Source organism: Phaethon lepturus, unplaced genomic scaffold (genome assembly GCF_000687285.1).
Source record: "Phaethon lepturus isolate BGI_N335 unplaced genomic scaffold, ASM68728v1 scaffold28142, whole genome shotgun sequence".
NCBI classification, from domain to species: domain Eukaryota; kingdom Metazoa; phylum Chordata; class Aves; order Phaethontiformes; family Phaethontidae; genus Phaethon; species Phaethon lepturus.
Genome location: NW_010523021.1, coordinates 4,073 through 15,745, shown reverse-complemented (window position 1 = coordinate 15,745; position 11,673 = coordinate 4,073). Strand labels below are relative to the sequence as shown.

Sequence of the window (11,673 nt, the reverse complement as noted above, 5' to 3'; positions counted from 1 at the left end):
CCCCGTCCATCCCCCTGCTGCGCTACGGCAGCCAGCGGTCCCGAGCGCGCTGGAGGCGCAGGGACGAGTCGCACCACCCTGGGTGGGTGCTGGGTCCTGGTCCTGGAGACTCCCAGGAGCTTTTCCCTCGCTGGGGAAGCGTCTGTGACGCCGGAGCCGGGCACAGCGTTGCAAACAGGGTGGGTAAAGGCTCAGGGAGGGAGGAACAGACCGACTGCCGACCCACCATGGACAGCCAGACACCTGGGACTACCGTCCCCAGGGCCAAAAGAAGCAATGAAGCCCCGAACGTGGACAATATCCTAATAATGACCCACAGCCAGGGCCGTGGTAGGACATAATGAATGTACGTAAAGTGCCTCAAATAGGAAAAATGTGCTGTTATTACTGTTAAATATTTATTCCGCTTTCTGTGAACCTAAAAATACACTAACTGCAGAGTATTTTTTTCCCTGTACAGGTTTTTTGGAATGTGTAATTGTAGAATATTTTCTGCCTCCAGCTATTTTGCTCAAATAACGCCCACAGACTTTACTGCTTGGGGATTTGTTCACAATGGTGTTAAAGAAGGGAAAAAAAAAAAAAAAAATCAAATACTACCACACGGCAGGGAGGGGGGCTGACTCAGATGGCGGTTGTTTGGTGCGGAGAACACCTGGAGCCGGTGCTGAGATGTGTAGGACCGAGCAGCCACAAGCAGCCACGCGACTCTCGGGGTGGGAGAGAGGGGGTGGAAGAGACTAAACACCAGCGCTGCCAAGCAGCCCGAGCCGGGGGCCACCGTGCTGCCTCCCCAAAATCTGCCCGTCCGGGCGATGGCGTTGGGTACTGCGGTAGCTCACTTATCAGGCGGCTCCAGATCCCCAGCGTTCATCGTCAAAGATGCTTTGTCAGATCCTCAGCGTGGGATTTAGTCACCGCAGAACCGAGCCAGCCCCGCAGCATGTGTGGAGCTGAGGGTTTTAGCTCACGTGCTTCTTATTTACCAGCTGGAGCCTGGAAAGCTCACATCTTCCCATGCTCTGCAGACCTCCCACCATCTGGGTAGGTCATCACAGGTCCCGAAGTGCGAGAGCCCAAGCAGAGCATCCCTCCGCAGAGGGACAAGGTGGAGGGCGGGCTGCGGGGATCACCACCGTGATCCAGCCGTTCAGATGGGGAAGGCAGAAGGTCCCGCAGGCATGAAATTAATCTCTGGGGGCTGCAAGGGAGGTGGAGATGGGGTGTCATTTCTACAACTGAAGTGCCTGCGAAACGAAGGGTGGGATTCGAAAGCTGACCGCTGCACCGGTTGCCCAGCTGAGTCCCCAAGGCCACATCACCGAGGGAAGGTGGCTGTGGAGCTTGACTGAACACGGCCGTGTCAGCTCCCCCAGGGCATGTGGCTCTGCAGGTCCTTCCACCCTCGGGACCTTCCCGGACACCGTGTCCGCGTGAGGCAATGACAGACAGGCACAAGGCCGGCCGCTGTGCGTAATGCTGAGGACGTGCTGGTCCAGCCTGTCTGCGCCGGAGGGAGGCACACCGAGACGCCTGTGCTCACCTGCATCCCAATGATCGCGTAGATGAAGAAAAGCATGGCGATGAGGAGGCAGACGTAGGGGAGGGCCTACAAGACAAGACACATGAGTGACCTCATTTAGCACAGGTCCAGCTACAAAAAGCAGAGTGAGCAGGTAAGCTGTGACGATCCGTCTCTCCTACAAGGCAACACGTCAGCAAGACCTCGGGAGCAGCCTGCATTTGGGGGCAGCACCCCAGCACCGTGGCCTGGGAGGAGACCAGGGCACACCTGACTTACCTTGAAGGACTGCACAAATGTCCAGAGCAGGATGCGGATGGTGTAACCCTGGCGCAGCAGCTTGATGAGCCGAGCAGCCCGGAAGAGCTTGAGGAAGCTCATGTTGAAGCTGCTGGTGTTCACCAGCTGGGAGGAGATGAGAGGGTCAGAGGGAGGCAGGAGCCCCCCCCCCCCGCAGCGGTTCGCCCCGCTGCTCCCAGCCCCTGCTTCACCTTGGTGTCCGTCAGGATGATCTCCGTAATGCTGCCGATGACGGTGATGAAGTCAAAGATGTTCCAGGTGTCCCGGAAATAATTCTGCAAAAGGAAGGAGAGAGAGAACATGGATTTGAGATCGGGGATGGCAGGTCTGAAGGGCACTGGGCCACAGGACAGGGCTGCTCGCAGGCAACGGCAGTGGCAGCAAGGACCTCGATGCCCATTTGTATGCGGCCACAGTCTGGAGCATCATCCTGTATCTGAGACGGTGGCAGACCTGCGCGTGCCTGCGGTGAGCAGCTTCTCCTGGGACATGACTCATGCATCCAACAGGCCACCTCGGTGAATGGGAGTGGAAAAGTGGCCACAGCCACACCTGGTCAGGCTGCAACAGCTCACCATGCCAACCCTCACAGCCAGGAGGCTGCTTTGCCCTCCTCTTCGTGGGCACCCGGACCCACCTCAGCACCTGCTGTTTGTGCAGCAGCTGGTGCAAGACCAGACTTAACCACGGCTGGCACCGCTGGGACCAGGGAGCGTGGCTAGAAACCCTCCTGCTGGTGGACCCCATCTCCCAGTATGGGTTAGAGACAGGAAAGAAACTATAAAAGAGCAAATCTGACGGTTGTTCATAAGCAGCAAAGGGTAGCTGAAGAAAAAACAGTCCGTGGCTTCAAGTCTTAAATCAGCAGCTGGAGACTTGAGGACTGTGAACTAGGCAGGGAGGTCTCACTGCTGGTCAGGTCTGGTCCAACTGATAAAGCCCGAGCACAGCAATGCACCAGCATCTCCTGGTTCCCAGGGACAAGGGACTGCAGCTACCAGCATGATCGCAGCAGCAGTTGGCTTTAGCAGTGCGGCTGCACAGCACATAGATGGTCCAGGCATCAAAGTACCACAGAAATGATGCAAGAAGTAAAGCAATGGTGTGGGTTCGCCCACTGGCATCCAGCAGTGGAAAGTTTAATGAGAACCAAAAGAGCAATTCCAACCTAAAAGCAGCTCTCAGGCTGGGACCCAAAATAAATAGCAACAACCTCACATTATTAACACCTTCCCTCTGTGATCTGTGTGCTGCCAAAATCCAAATTAACACGCTCGTCAAGAACAGCAGTAGCCACTTACCAGGAAGCCGAAAGCAATGATCTTGAGGACACACTCCAAGGAGAACACCATGGTGAACGCGATGTTCAGGTACTTCAGGGCCAGCTCATAGGTGTACGGAGCAGAGTAGTACTGATGGAAAGAGAGAGACATCGCTAGCCAGGAGGGGGCTTGCCAGCCTCTTGACTGATGACTGTCCCAGGGCAAACCAGCGGTGGCCCATGCTCCTTGCCCTGGGTGCCTCAAGACTGTCTCCTCCTTTCCCTCTCCACCCCTCTCTCGGGACAGCCGCCACCGCTTCTAAGAAGGAAGCACAGAGTAAATCCAGATCTTTCTGTAGTAGTTAAGAGGTCCAGACCATTTGGGTCATCTGGTTTGGGGAAGATCTTGCCTCCAGTTGGGGGCAGCTGGTGTCTCAAATGACTATGCCAAGGGAACTCATGCTCAGACTCCGTCTCAAAGCATCTCCTAGAAACAACCAAAATACCCTCTGGTCCCATCCTGACCGATCTTCCTTCTCCCCACCACCCCAAACAGGAAAGGCTCACCCTGACCGGCTCACCTTCATCATCAGCACCACAGTGTTCAATGCTATCATGGCCATGATGGTGTACTCGAAGGATGGGGAGACCACAAAGTGCCAGACGCGGTACTGGAAAGTGTGCCGGTTCTGGGGCATGTACCGCGTGAGGGGCTTGGCGCTGATGGCAAAGTCAATACAGGCTCTCTGGAATAAAACAATGTGCATCAGACCCTGGCTGATGGTATCACGGGGGACACCGGCTGCCACGCTTCCTTCCTTCATGGGCTAGGCAGGCAGGTGGCTCACAGGTTTCTTACACTTTTTCAACATCTAGGGACCTCCAAGCTCCCAAACTGCAGAAAACCCATGGAAACGTCCTCTTTCCCCCTCCCCAGACCATACCTCGTTCTTCTCCAGACTGCACTCCTCCATCATTTTGTCTCCTTGCTCTTGGAATGTAATGATGATGAGAGCCACGAAAATGTTGACGAAGAAGAAAGGGAAGACCACAAAATAGACGACATAAAAAATGGACATCTCCATGCGGTTGCTGCGGCTGGGCCCACGGTCCTCCTCCGTCACATCCACAGAATGCTGCAGCACCCTGTGGGCAGACAGGTGGAGAAAAGCAACCAGAGATATGCCCATCAGGACTGCCACCACGCAGCGCTTCTCACGGGACCCAGTCTGTACAGCCAGCTCTGGCTGTCCACACTTGTAACAACGATAGGACAAACCTCTGTCTCAACCTGCTTTACAAGGCTGACCCTTCTAAGTGGCTACAGCCTGTTTTGTGGTGCTTCGCCCATGCCCCTGATGGAAAATGGATTTTCCAGTGCTCCACATACAGAGAAAAAAACGTGCCCAGGCTCACATGAGCATGAAGAAAGGGCTAGTCCTATGGTCATCTCTAAAATTGAGCTAAAACATACCTCAGGGCCACACAGGAGAAGGGATTATGCATCATTCACTCCCTAAGGAAGAAGCTAACTCCAGCCACAGTCTCAGCCTCATCCGGGGGGTAAAGCTCTTTTGTTCTGATGTAATTTCTCATCCTTCCTCTCCTCCTCCCTGCCCAGCAGTTTCGCTCTCAGTCCCACCTGGGTGTAGCCAGTTATTAACCCAATCACCCCAGTGGGGACATGCCCACCCCCGTTCAAGGCGGGGACAAAGCAGACTACTCACTGAGGCCAACCCTCGCCGGTGGAGACCGTGAATAGGGTGAGCAAAGCCCAGATGATATTGTCGTAGTGAAACTCATGGCGTTTCCACTCCCGGCACTTCACTTCCATCTTGTTCTTCTCGTGGTCCACGTAGTTCCCTCTGCAAGGTTGGGAGAGAGCAGTGACCTTGCTTTTTATGCTGCCAGACTATGAGACGGTGGCTTTAAACCCTGGGGGCAAGCGGGGGCAGGGGGACGGGACACCTCTCCTCCTACAGGGCTGGGGGGAGAAATAGGGAGAGGCTGGCTAACAACTGCGGGGAAGCAGAGAAGGGGAAAGCAAAAGGGAAGACAAAAGGAGGAAAGAGAACAGGAGCAAAATACGGGGCTCTGCATCCCGCACCCTGTGCAAGGATGCACAGCACGGACACAGCAATGGGGATGGGGCTCAGTCCATGCCGTCCACCCCAAGAGACTATGGCCAAGAGCAAGTCATGACCATGGACTTAACTGGGAACCCAAAGATGACATTACCCAGCACCCTGTCTTTGCCAGAGGTGTCAGCAGCATCGGACCTACTGAACAGGGCACCTACATGCAGTCCTTCTCCGTGTCCTTGGAGCTGTCAGTACAGTAGAAGAACTTCCCCTTGAAGAGCTGGACGGCAATGACAGCAAAGATGAACATGAAGAGTTTGTAGACGATGAGGATGTTAAAGACGTTCTTGAGGGAGGTCACGACACAGTCGAAGACGGCCTGCAGGAGAGGGCATAGCTCACCTTGGGGAACCCACAGGCTCGGCAAAGGGCAGGACCAAAACCTTCCTCAAGACTACCATGGGGAAAGACATTTCCCACTCCTGGGGGGAAAGGAGGAAAGAGCTAGGCCTTCTCCTGGGTGAAGGGCCATTTTCTGAGCGAGTTTAACACCCGGCATACCCCCAGCGCACACACACACACGGCAGCAGGGATGGATATTTATATCCTCCAGCATCCTCTGCAACCAGGGCAGCAGAGAGGGACCGCACCAATGATGCAATTAGCAGCACTCAAGACCAATTAGTAAATGCTTCTTTGTTTCACAACACCCCTAATAACAAGGCAGAGCCCGCAATAGCAGCACCTCCCCAGGCTGTGCTCTCAGTCCTAGTTCTCACAGCACCTTAAGAAAGAGAGGAATGTCCTTTTCCCTGCTTCACGGTGAAGACAGAGATTTCCAGAAATGAACTGACACAGGCTGAATCCATCCACTGATCAGGAAGAAAAGCTGGGATCAAAACCCATGTCTCTGGGGTGCCACGCTGGGCCTCATCCACCAGCCAAATATCCCCTTGGGAGGAAAAACTGAGGGCTTCCCCGGTCTCTTACTCCTTTCTGCCTCCATACCCCATCGGCTAAGGCAGGGAAAGCCATAATCCTACCTGCACTGCATAAATAATCCCTCTACTCAGATGGGAAACCCCCCTTTGCTGTAACACCGTGACAGCACAAGCACACAAAATCCCGAGCGGTTTGCAGGCTGCTCTAGTGGGAAAGATCACAAACTTTGGAAAGAGATGTGAGCTCTCCCAAAGCTGGGGCAGCCTATGTCAGGAGAGCATCTGAGCTTTGCTGCCTCGTGTCCACTCCGGCCCCGCTTTCCCTGGGACCTAACTCTGACACCTTGCAGAGATCCAGGCTCGCTTTTAATAACTCATTGCACCTCCAGATGTGAAGCAGCCCGAAGGGCATTGCGTTTGAGAACAGGGCTCCTAAAACACAGCAAATGCTTTGAAATCTACTTGCTCATCGCTGACGAGCAAATGGACGCATGTGGTCCCTGCACCAAACGGTCCATGCTGGAGAAGACAGACATGAGACAGGAGATGGGAATCGTTACCTTCAGCTTTGGCAGTCGCTTGATGGTTTTCAGGGGCCTCAAGACCCGTAGCACACGGAGAGACTTGATGGTCTTGATATCCCGGCCCTTGTTGGTCCTACCACGTCAGAGGGAGGCACACGCACCCAAAAATGAAAGGGAGAGACAATAGCCTTGCAGACCCGGGGCTGGATGCTCAGGGGGGTTCAAGAGCTGCCAACCACCCCCAGCATGCACAAGGAGGGGAACAGGAGGGCCACATGCCGCCATGGGGGCCAGCGATCACGAAGGTGTGACTGCCAAGTGCTTAGCCCACCCAAACAAGTCTCCTCCAACACGCGTGCTGACAGCTGGCAGAGATGAAAAATAAAGCAATCCTCTCCTCCTGGGGATTAGCACCTTTCCCCTTCGCTGGGGAGCAGCGACCTTGACAAAGCCCCTCGCTGTGGGAAGCGGTGGGGTGCCAGGGCTGGGGCAGCTGCCCAAAGGGCGCTGGCACGCTGCCCTCTCCCATGTCCCCAGGCCACGCCGCTCGGCAGGGCCAGGAGGTTTGCTCCTCTCCTGCAGGCACATGTCATTTGCAGATGGGGCTTGCAAAAGGCCCCCGCCATTGCAAATTGTTTTCTACCGTTATGCCTAGTTGCAAGAAATCCGTAATAAAATGAGGGAGATGCACTCAATGGGGTCTACATGCAGGGGTGTCACAAAGGGTTTTCCCTCCTGGCTTAAGCTCAAAATTCACGGTCCTTATGTCCACCTAGGGAAGCACCTGCTCCGTGCTTGGTTTGTTCACACAAATGCTGCCTTTTACAGCTTTCTGCCTTACTCCGTCAGTGCTCTCCAACATGGCCAGCCCAGTCCTCTACCTCACGTGCATGTAACAGCTCAGCCCTCTCTTGCCTCTCCCGATCGGGGCTGCACTTGCCTCCACCCCAAGTCAGCTGAGGGAGGCAGATCTTACCAGGAGAATTATTTAGAAAAGTCCCCTTCATGAGCCTCATTTCTTGACTATGATGATTAATCCCAACCACAATACCAGGTGGGTTTTTTTCTTGTCTTTTAACTAGAGCCCTTGGGCTGGATCCCAGGATGGAGCAAAGTGGTCCTGGTGAAGGTGGCACAGTTTGGATCCACCAGGCATCCTCAAAAAACATCAAGGAAATGACTTACAACAACAGATGCTCCAAATTACACAGCTCCTTTGTGAGGGTTAATGCAACAGGGAATGCAATAATGGGCTTAATCATTAAAAGATGTAAACAAAACCACTAATTAATAGTCCTCCCTAGGAGCACAACCCCACAAATGCATGAAAAGCAACTGTACAAACAGCCCTGGGACTCATTTTGCACCTTCCATCTCCTGCTTTGCTCAGTGTCAAGGCTTGGGTAAGCGGCTGGGGCATCCAGCTCGGGGCTGGGGTGAAGATTTGAGGGCACCAGTCAGCTTCCACCAAGAGCAACTCAACTGCAGTGGTTTACATCTGCTGAGGAGGGACCTCTTCAGACCTCAGGAAACCTCCTGTGGATTTGCTTGGGATCCAACACAGATATGGGACATAGAGCTGGATAACGCCTGGAGGAAAGCCTGGCTTTGCTGTGTCTACGGCCGAGGCTGAGCTCTCCCCAGCGCCCTGAGCCTGGCATGAACCACATCCTCTCAGAGGACGTCAGGGCTGAAGCCCCTGCAGTGCTTCAGTGCAGGCAAAGCCCTCGCTGGGGCAGAGCCTTCAGCTCTGTCGTGGACATCGCTTTCCCCGTGCCGTGCTCCCCTGGGTGTCCTCCACATCATCTCGGGGTACTGCACGGACATGGAGATCCAGGATGAAAGCACCCTCCTCCGAAGGCAAGGGATTGCATCGCTTGCAAAGAAAATCCTGCCCGCGCTTTCCCAGAGCGCATCACCTTTAACGCATCCCGGGGTGATGCAGGGGTGCGTGCAGAGCAGCGTTACTCCAGTCTCTGCAAACGCAGCTAAGGGTCAGCACAGGTGTTGGACAGACAGACACCCGCCTGCGTCCATCCCACCATGCCCCCCATGGCAGCACCCCACGGCAACCCAACCGGCATAGTTACCCCAAAGCATTCCTGTTGGCGATCCAGCCCGGCAGCCACCAAACAGCACCAACGGAGAGAAGGAAAAAGAGAGAAGAGAGGAAGAAGGTAAGACAAGCAGCGGGGGAGCTGCACGGGGACAACCGCAGCCTCTCGGGCGTGGGGACCCTGCAGCAGCCCTCCACTGCCCCACGCCTGGGTTGAAAGCCACGATGAGTAGACCACGTTGTGTTCTCCAGGATGGGGCTTATCTCCAGGGAGGGACTCATCCAGCAAGCTGGGAGTCCCTGCCCTCCCCGCTGGAGGTTTTGGGAGGGGGGCGTGTAGTGAAACCTCTGCTGCAAGAGGAACCCGTGGAGAGCGGGACAGTGGGTGACAGAGGGCAGGCACGTGGTACTCCTCAGTCAGGAGTTGGGGAGGGACCTCAGGGCTCGGTGCCAACCAGCCAAAGGCAGGTGCCTCTGAGGGAACCTACCTGCAAGGCCACAAGAGTTCCCATCCAAACAGGCTAGCTTCGGTAAGTCACCCCCATCAAGAAATCCACTGATTAACCAGAAAGAGCCAATGCCGCCCAAGCTGCAGCGCGGGATCTCCTGCAGCCCAGCAGGACACCCGCTCGGGCAAGCCAAGGGGGTCTACAAGGTCCCTAGTTGTAACCAAGCCTCCGTCCCTGCTTGAGTTGAGTCCCTGCCATGTGCCTGCAGAGGGCTCAGCACTGGGGGCAAAGCCTACTAAGTAAAACATTTCTTAAAAACCATAAAAATAACCCCAGGCCCTGGCAGCATGATAGTGAAGCAGGTGGAAGGTACGTTGCAAAGGCAATAGTTTAACTCTGCAGTACTTCTGTGATAGGATCTGTCCTGAGCAGCCTCACAACAGGTTATTTTGCAGGACATAAGGGTCCCTCTTGCTTCCAGACACTGGTGCCAACGAGCACAAGGAGATGCTGCTCAGCAAAGAAAGAGGCACCTCTGATGGCTACCTCTGGGTGGAGAAACTCCTGCCCTTGCTCACCAGGCAAGACGACGAGGGCTACGCACGGACCACCGCTCCACTGGCTGCCACTGGCCGCTCAACCTTTCCACCGCTCAACCTTTCCACCAACCCTTCCATCACTCAACCCTTCCCGCCGCTGCGAGGCCGCAGGCGTAGGCATCACCACCTCGCGGCAGCTCTGCAAAGCCACAAGCGAGCGCTGCTCCTCTGCGCAATGCCTCCTCGGAGGGTGCCACGGGAGGAAAAAGCGAGCAGCGTCTTTAGTTATGGTTCTGGTTATTTCAGCTAATTTAATTTGAACTCTTTGGAGATTTACGGTGTTATATTGGGCTTTTTATTTAGGCTGTGTTTGGATTGACGTATTAGCTTTCCACACGAGTTACGGAGGAGCCAAGATGACCTCTCGCTTGGGATGTATGGGCTCCAGGGGGGCAGAGGACAAGCCATCACAGAGAGACACGGCTTTATGGGTGGCCACTTGCTTATCGGTGATTTTGGTGTGGCACCGCTGGACCAACTCAGAGACCTCCTGCTCTCCCCACGGCTACCCAAGACCCCCGCAGGGAAACCAAACTGCAGAGAGGAGGCACAAAGGGCAGAAAGCCCAAAAGGCACGGCGTGTCCCAGCACTTCTTCTACCGGCAAGTGCTGGACCCAGTCACCGGCCGCCCTCAGCCACGTTAATTGCTGCAGCCGCTCCATGAGCGTCGCTTTGCCCACCCACTGCCGTGGAGGCGAGGCGGGGGAGAGGGAAGACGTGTCCCCCCTCCAGCCCCACATCAAAGAGGTCATGGAGGGATAAGAGAAGGAGAGGGATTTAAACACCATGGCAAAGTTTTCCTCTTGAGACCGGGATGGAGGGAGGGTGGGCGGCGGGTTGGGACATTTATAGCTGGCGAACATCCTGCAGCTCCTGGGGCCGTGGTGGTGACAGGCTGCCAAGGGGAGAGGCAGGTGTTCTTATAAATGCTTTATAATGTATAAACCTGTCAGAAATCGCTGCGATTCCTTTGTTCCCCTCACCCCCGAAGCCATGAGATCATCTCCTCCAGCAGGAGCCACCGTTGGACGTGGGGGAGAGGGACAATCCTGCAGGTTTACATTATAAAGAGGCTTCGTCCACGACACGAGCAACTCGGTATCTACCCAGCTACAGCTACAAGAGTGAGCAGGCAACACAGATGCTTGCTGCAAACGTATGTGGGGGTGCAAAGGCCTTCTCCGGGGCAGGGGGGTTCGGTGCCATGGTCAGTGGGGTGCTCACCCTCAAGAATTCAGCTGCCCCGTGCCCAAAGGGACCTGTCCGTCCCTTGGGAGGCTGGGTGGAGGCAGGCAGGCGGGGTAGGAAGGGGCACGGCAGCTTCCCCACGTGCTCGGTGCTGGCACGTGGGGACCCCGCCAGCTCCAGGGGCCACCCCAGGAACCACACCACCTCTGTGGGGTGGGGGCAAGAGAACAGTGAGTGCAGCAAGCACCGATTACCGTATCGTGAGCGGCCATAAGGACACCTGTCCACCCGGGAGCAGCCTGAGCCATCAACCTCCCCTCCTTCGGCCATCAGAAAGCCTTGATGAAAGGTGCCTTGGAATGCAAAGGCTCTCTTGTCCCCCTAAAGCCCCTCAAACCACCCAGCACGTCTTCAGGCTGCTGATGCCCTTGAACCCCACCTCCAGACATGCTCTGAGGGGGTGCCCTGGTTGGTGGGGGGGGCTCAGCCAGGCCCCAGAGATGCTTGATCCATCCTCGCAGTGGCCTGGGGGGCCTCCGGAGGGCTCAGAGCAAAGGCCCCGGGCAGGGGACCTGACCCGTGCCTTCCCGGCCGGGGGCCCTGCCCCGTGCCCCTTCCCCACGCCGGGGTCTGCGGTCAGCCCCCCGCCCTGCCCAGGGGCTGGTTCATCCCTGTGCTGAGCAAGCTGAATTCTTCCGTGCTCTGCCCAAGGAGAGAGCAGCGGCTGAAAGCAGCGGCGAGGACAGGGGTG

General features: G+C 55.9%; 1 protein-coding gene across 1 annotated transcript in view; it reads right to left on the bottom strand.

The window, feature by feature from the left end:
* The window catches only part of LOC104616859 (voltage-dependent R-type calcium channel subunit alpha-1E), a gene marked incomplete at its 3' end in the record, with an annotated part of 19,470 nt that overhangs the window by 4,033 nt on the left and 3,764 nt on the right, over positions 1 to 11,673 (bottom strand). Inside the window, exons 6-15 of the mRNA XM_010282012.1 lie at positions 8,720 to 8,731; positions 6,666 to 6,762; positions 5,383 to 5,543; positions 4,811 to 4,948; positions 4,028 to 4,229; positions 3,665 to 3,829; positions 3,124 to 3,234; positions 2,014 to 2,097; positions 1,802 to 1,927; positions 1,544 to 1,609 (exon numbers count right to left, since the gene is read on the bottom strand). Coding sequence (XP_010280314.1) covers positions 1,544 to 1,609; positions 1,802 to 1,927; positions 2,014 to 2,097; positions 3,124 to 3,234; positions 3,665 to 3,829; positions 4,028 to 4,229; positions 4,811 to 4,948; positions 5,383 to 5,543; positions 6,666 to 6,762; positions 8,720 to 8,731 — 1,162 coding nt within the window. The remainder of the gene's footprint in view (positions 1 to 1,543; positions 1,610 to 1,801; positions 1,928 to 2,013; positions 2,098 to 3,123; positions 3,235 to 3,664; positions 3,830 to 4,027; positions 4,230 to 4,810; positions 4,949 to 5,382; positions 5,544 to 6,665; positions 6,763 to 8,719; positions 8,732 to 11,673) is intronic.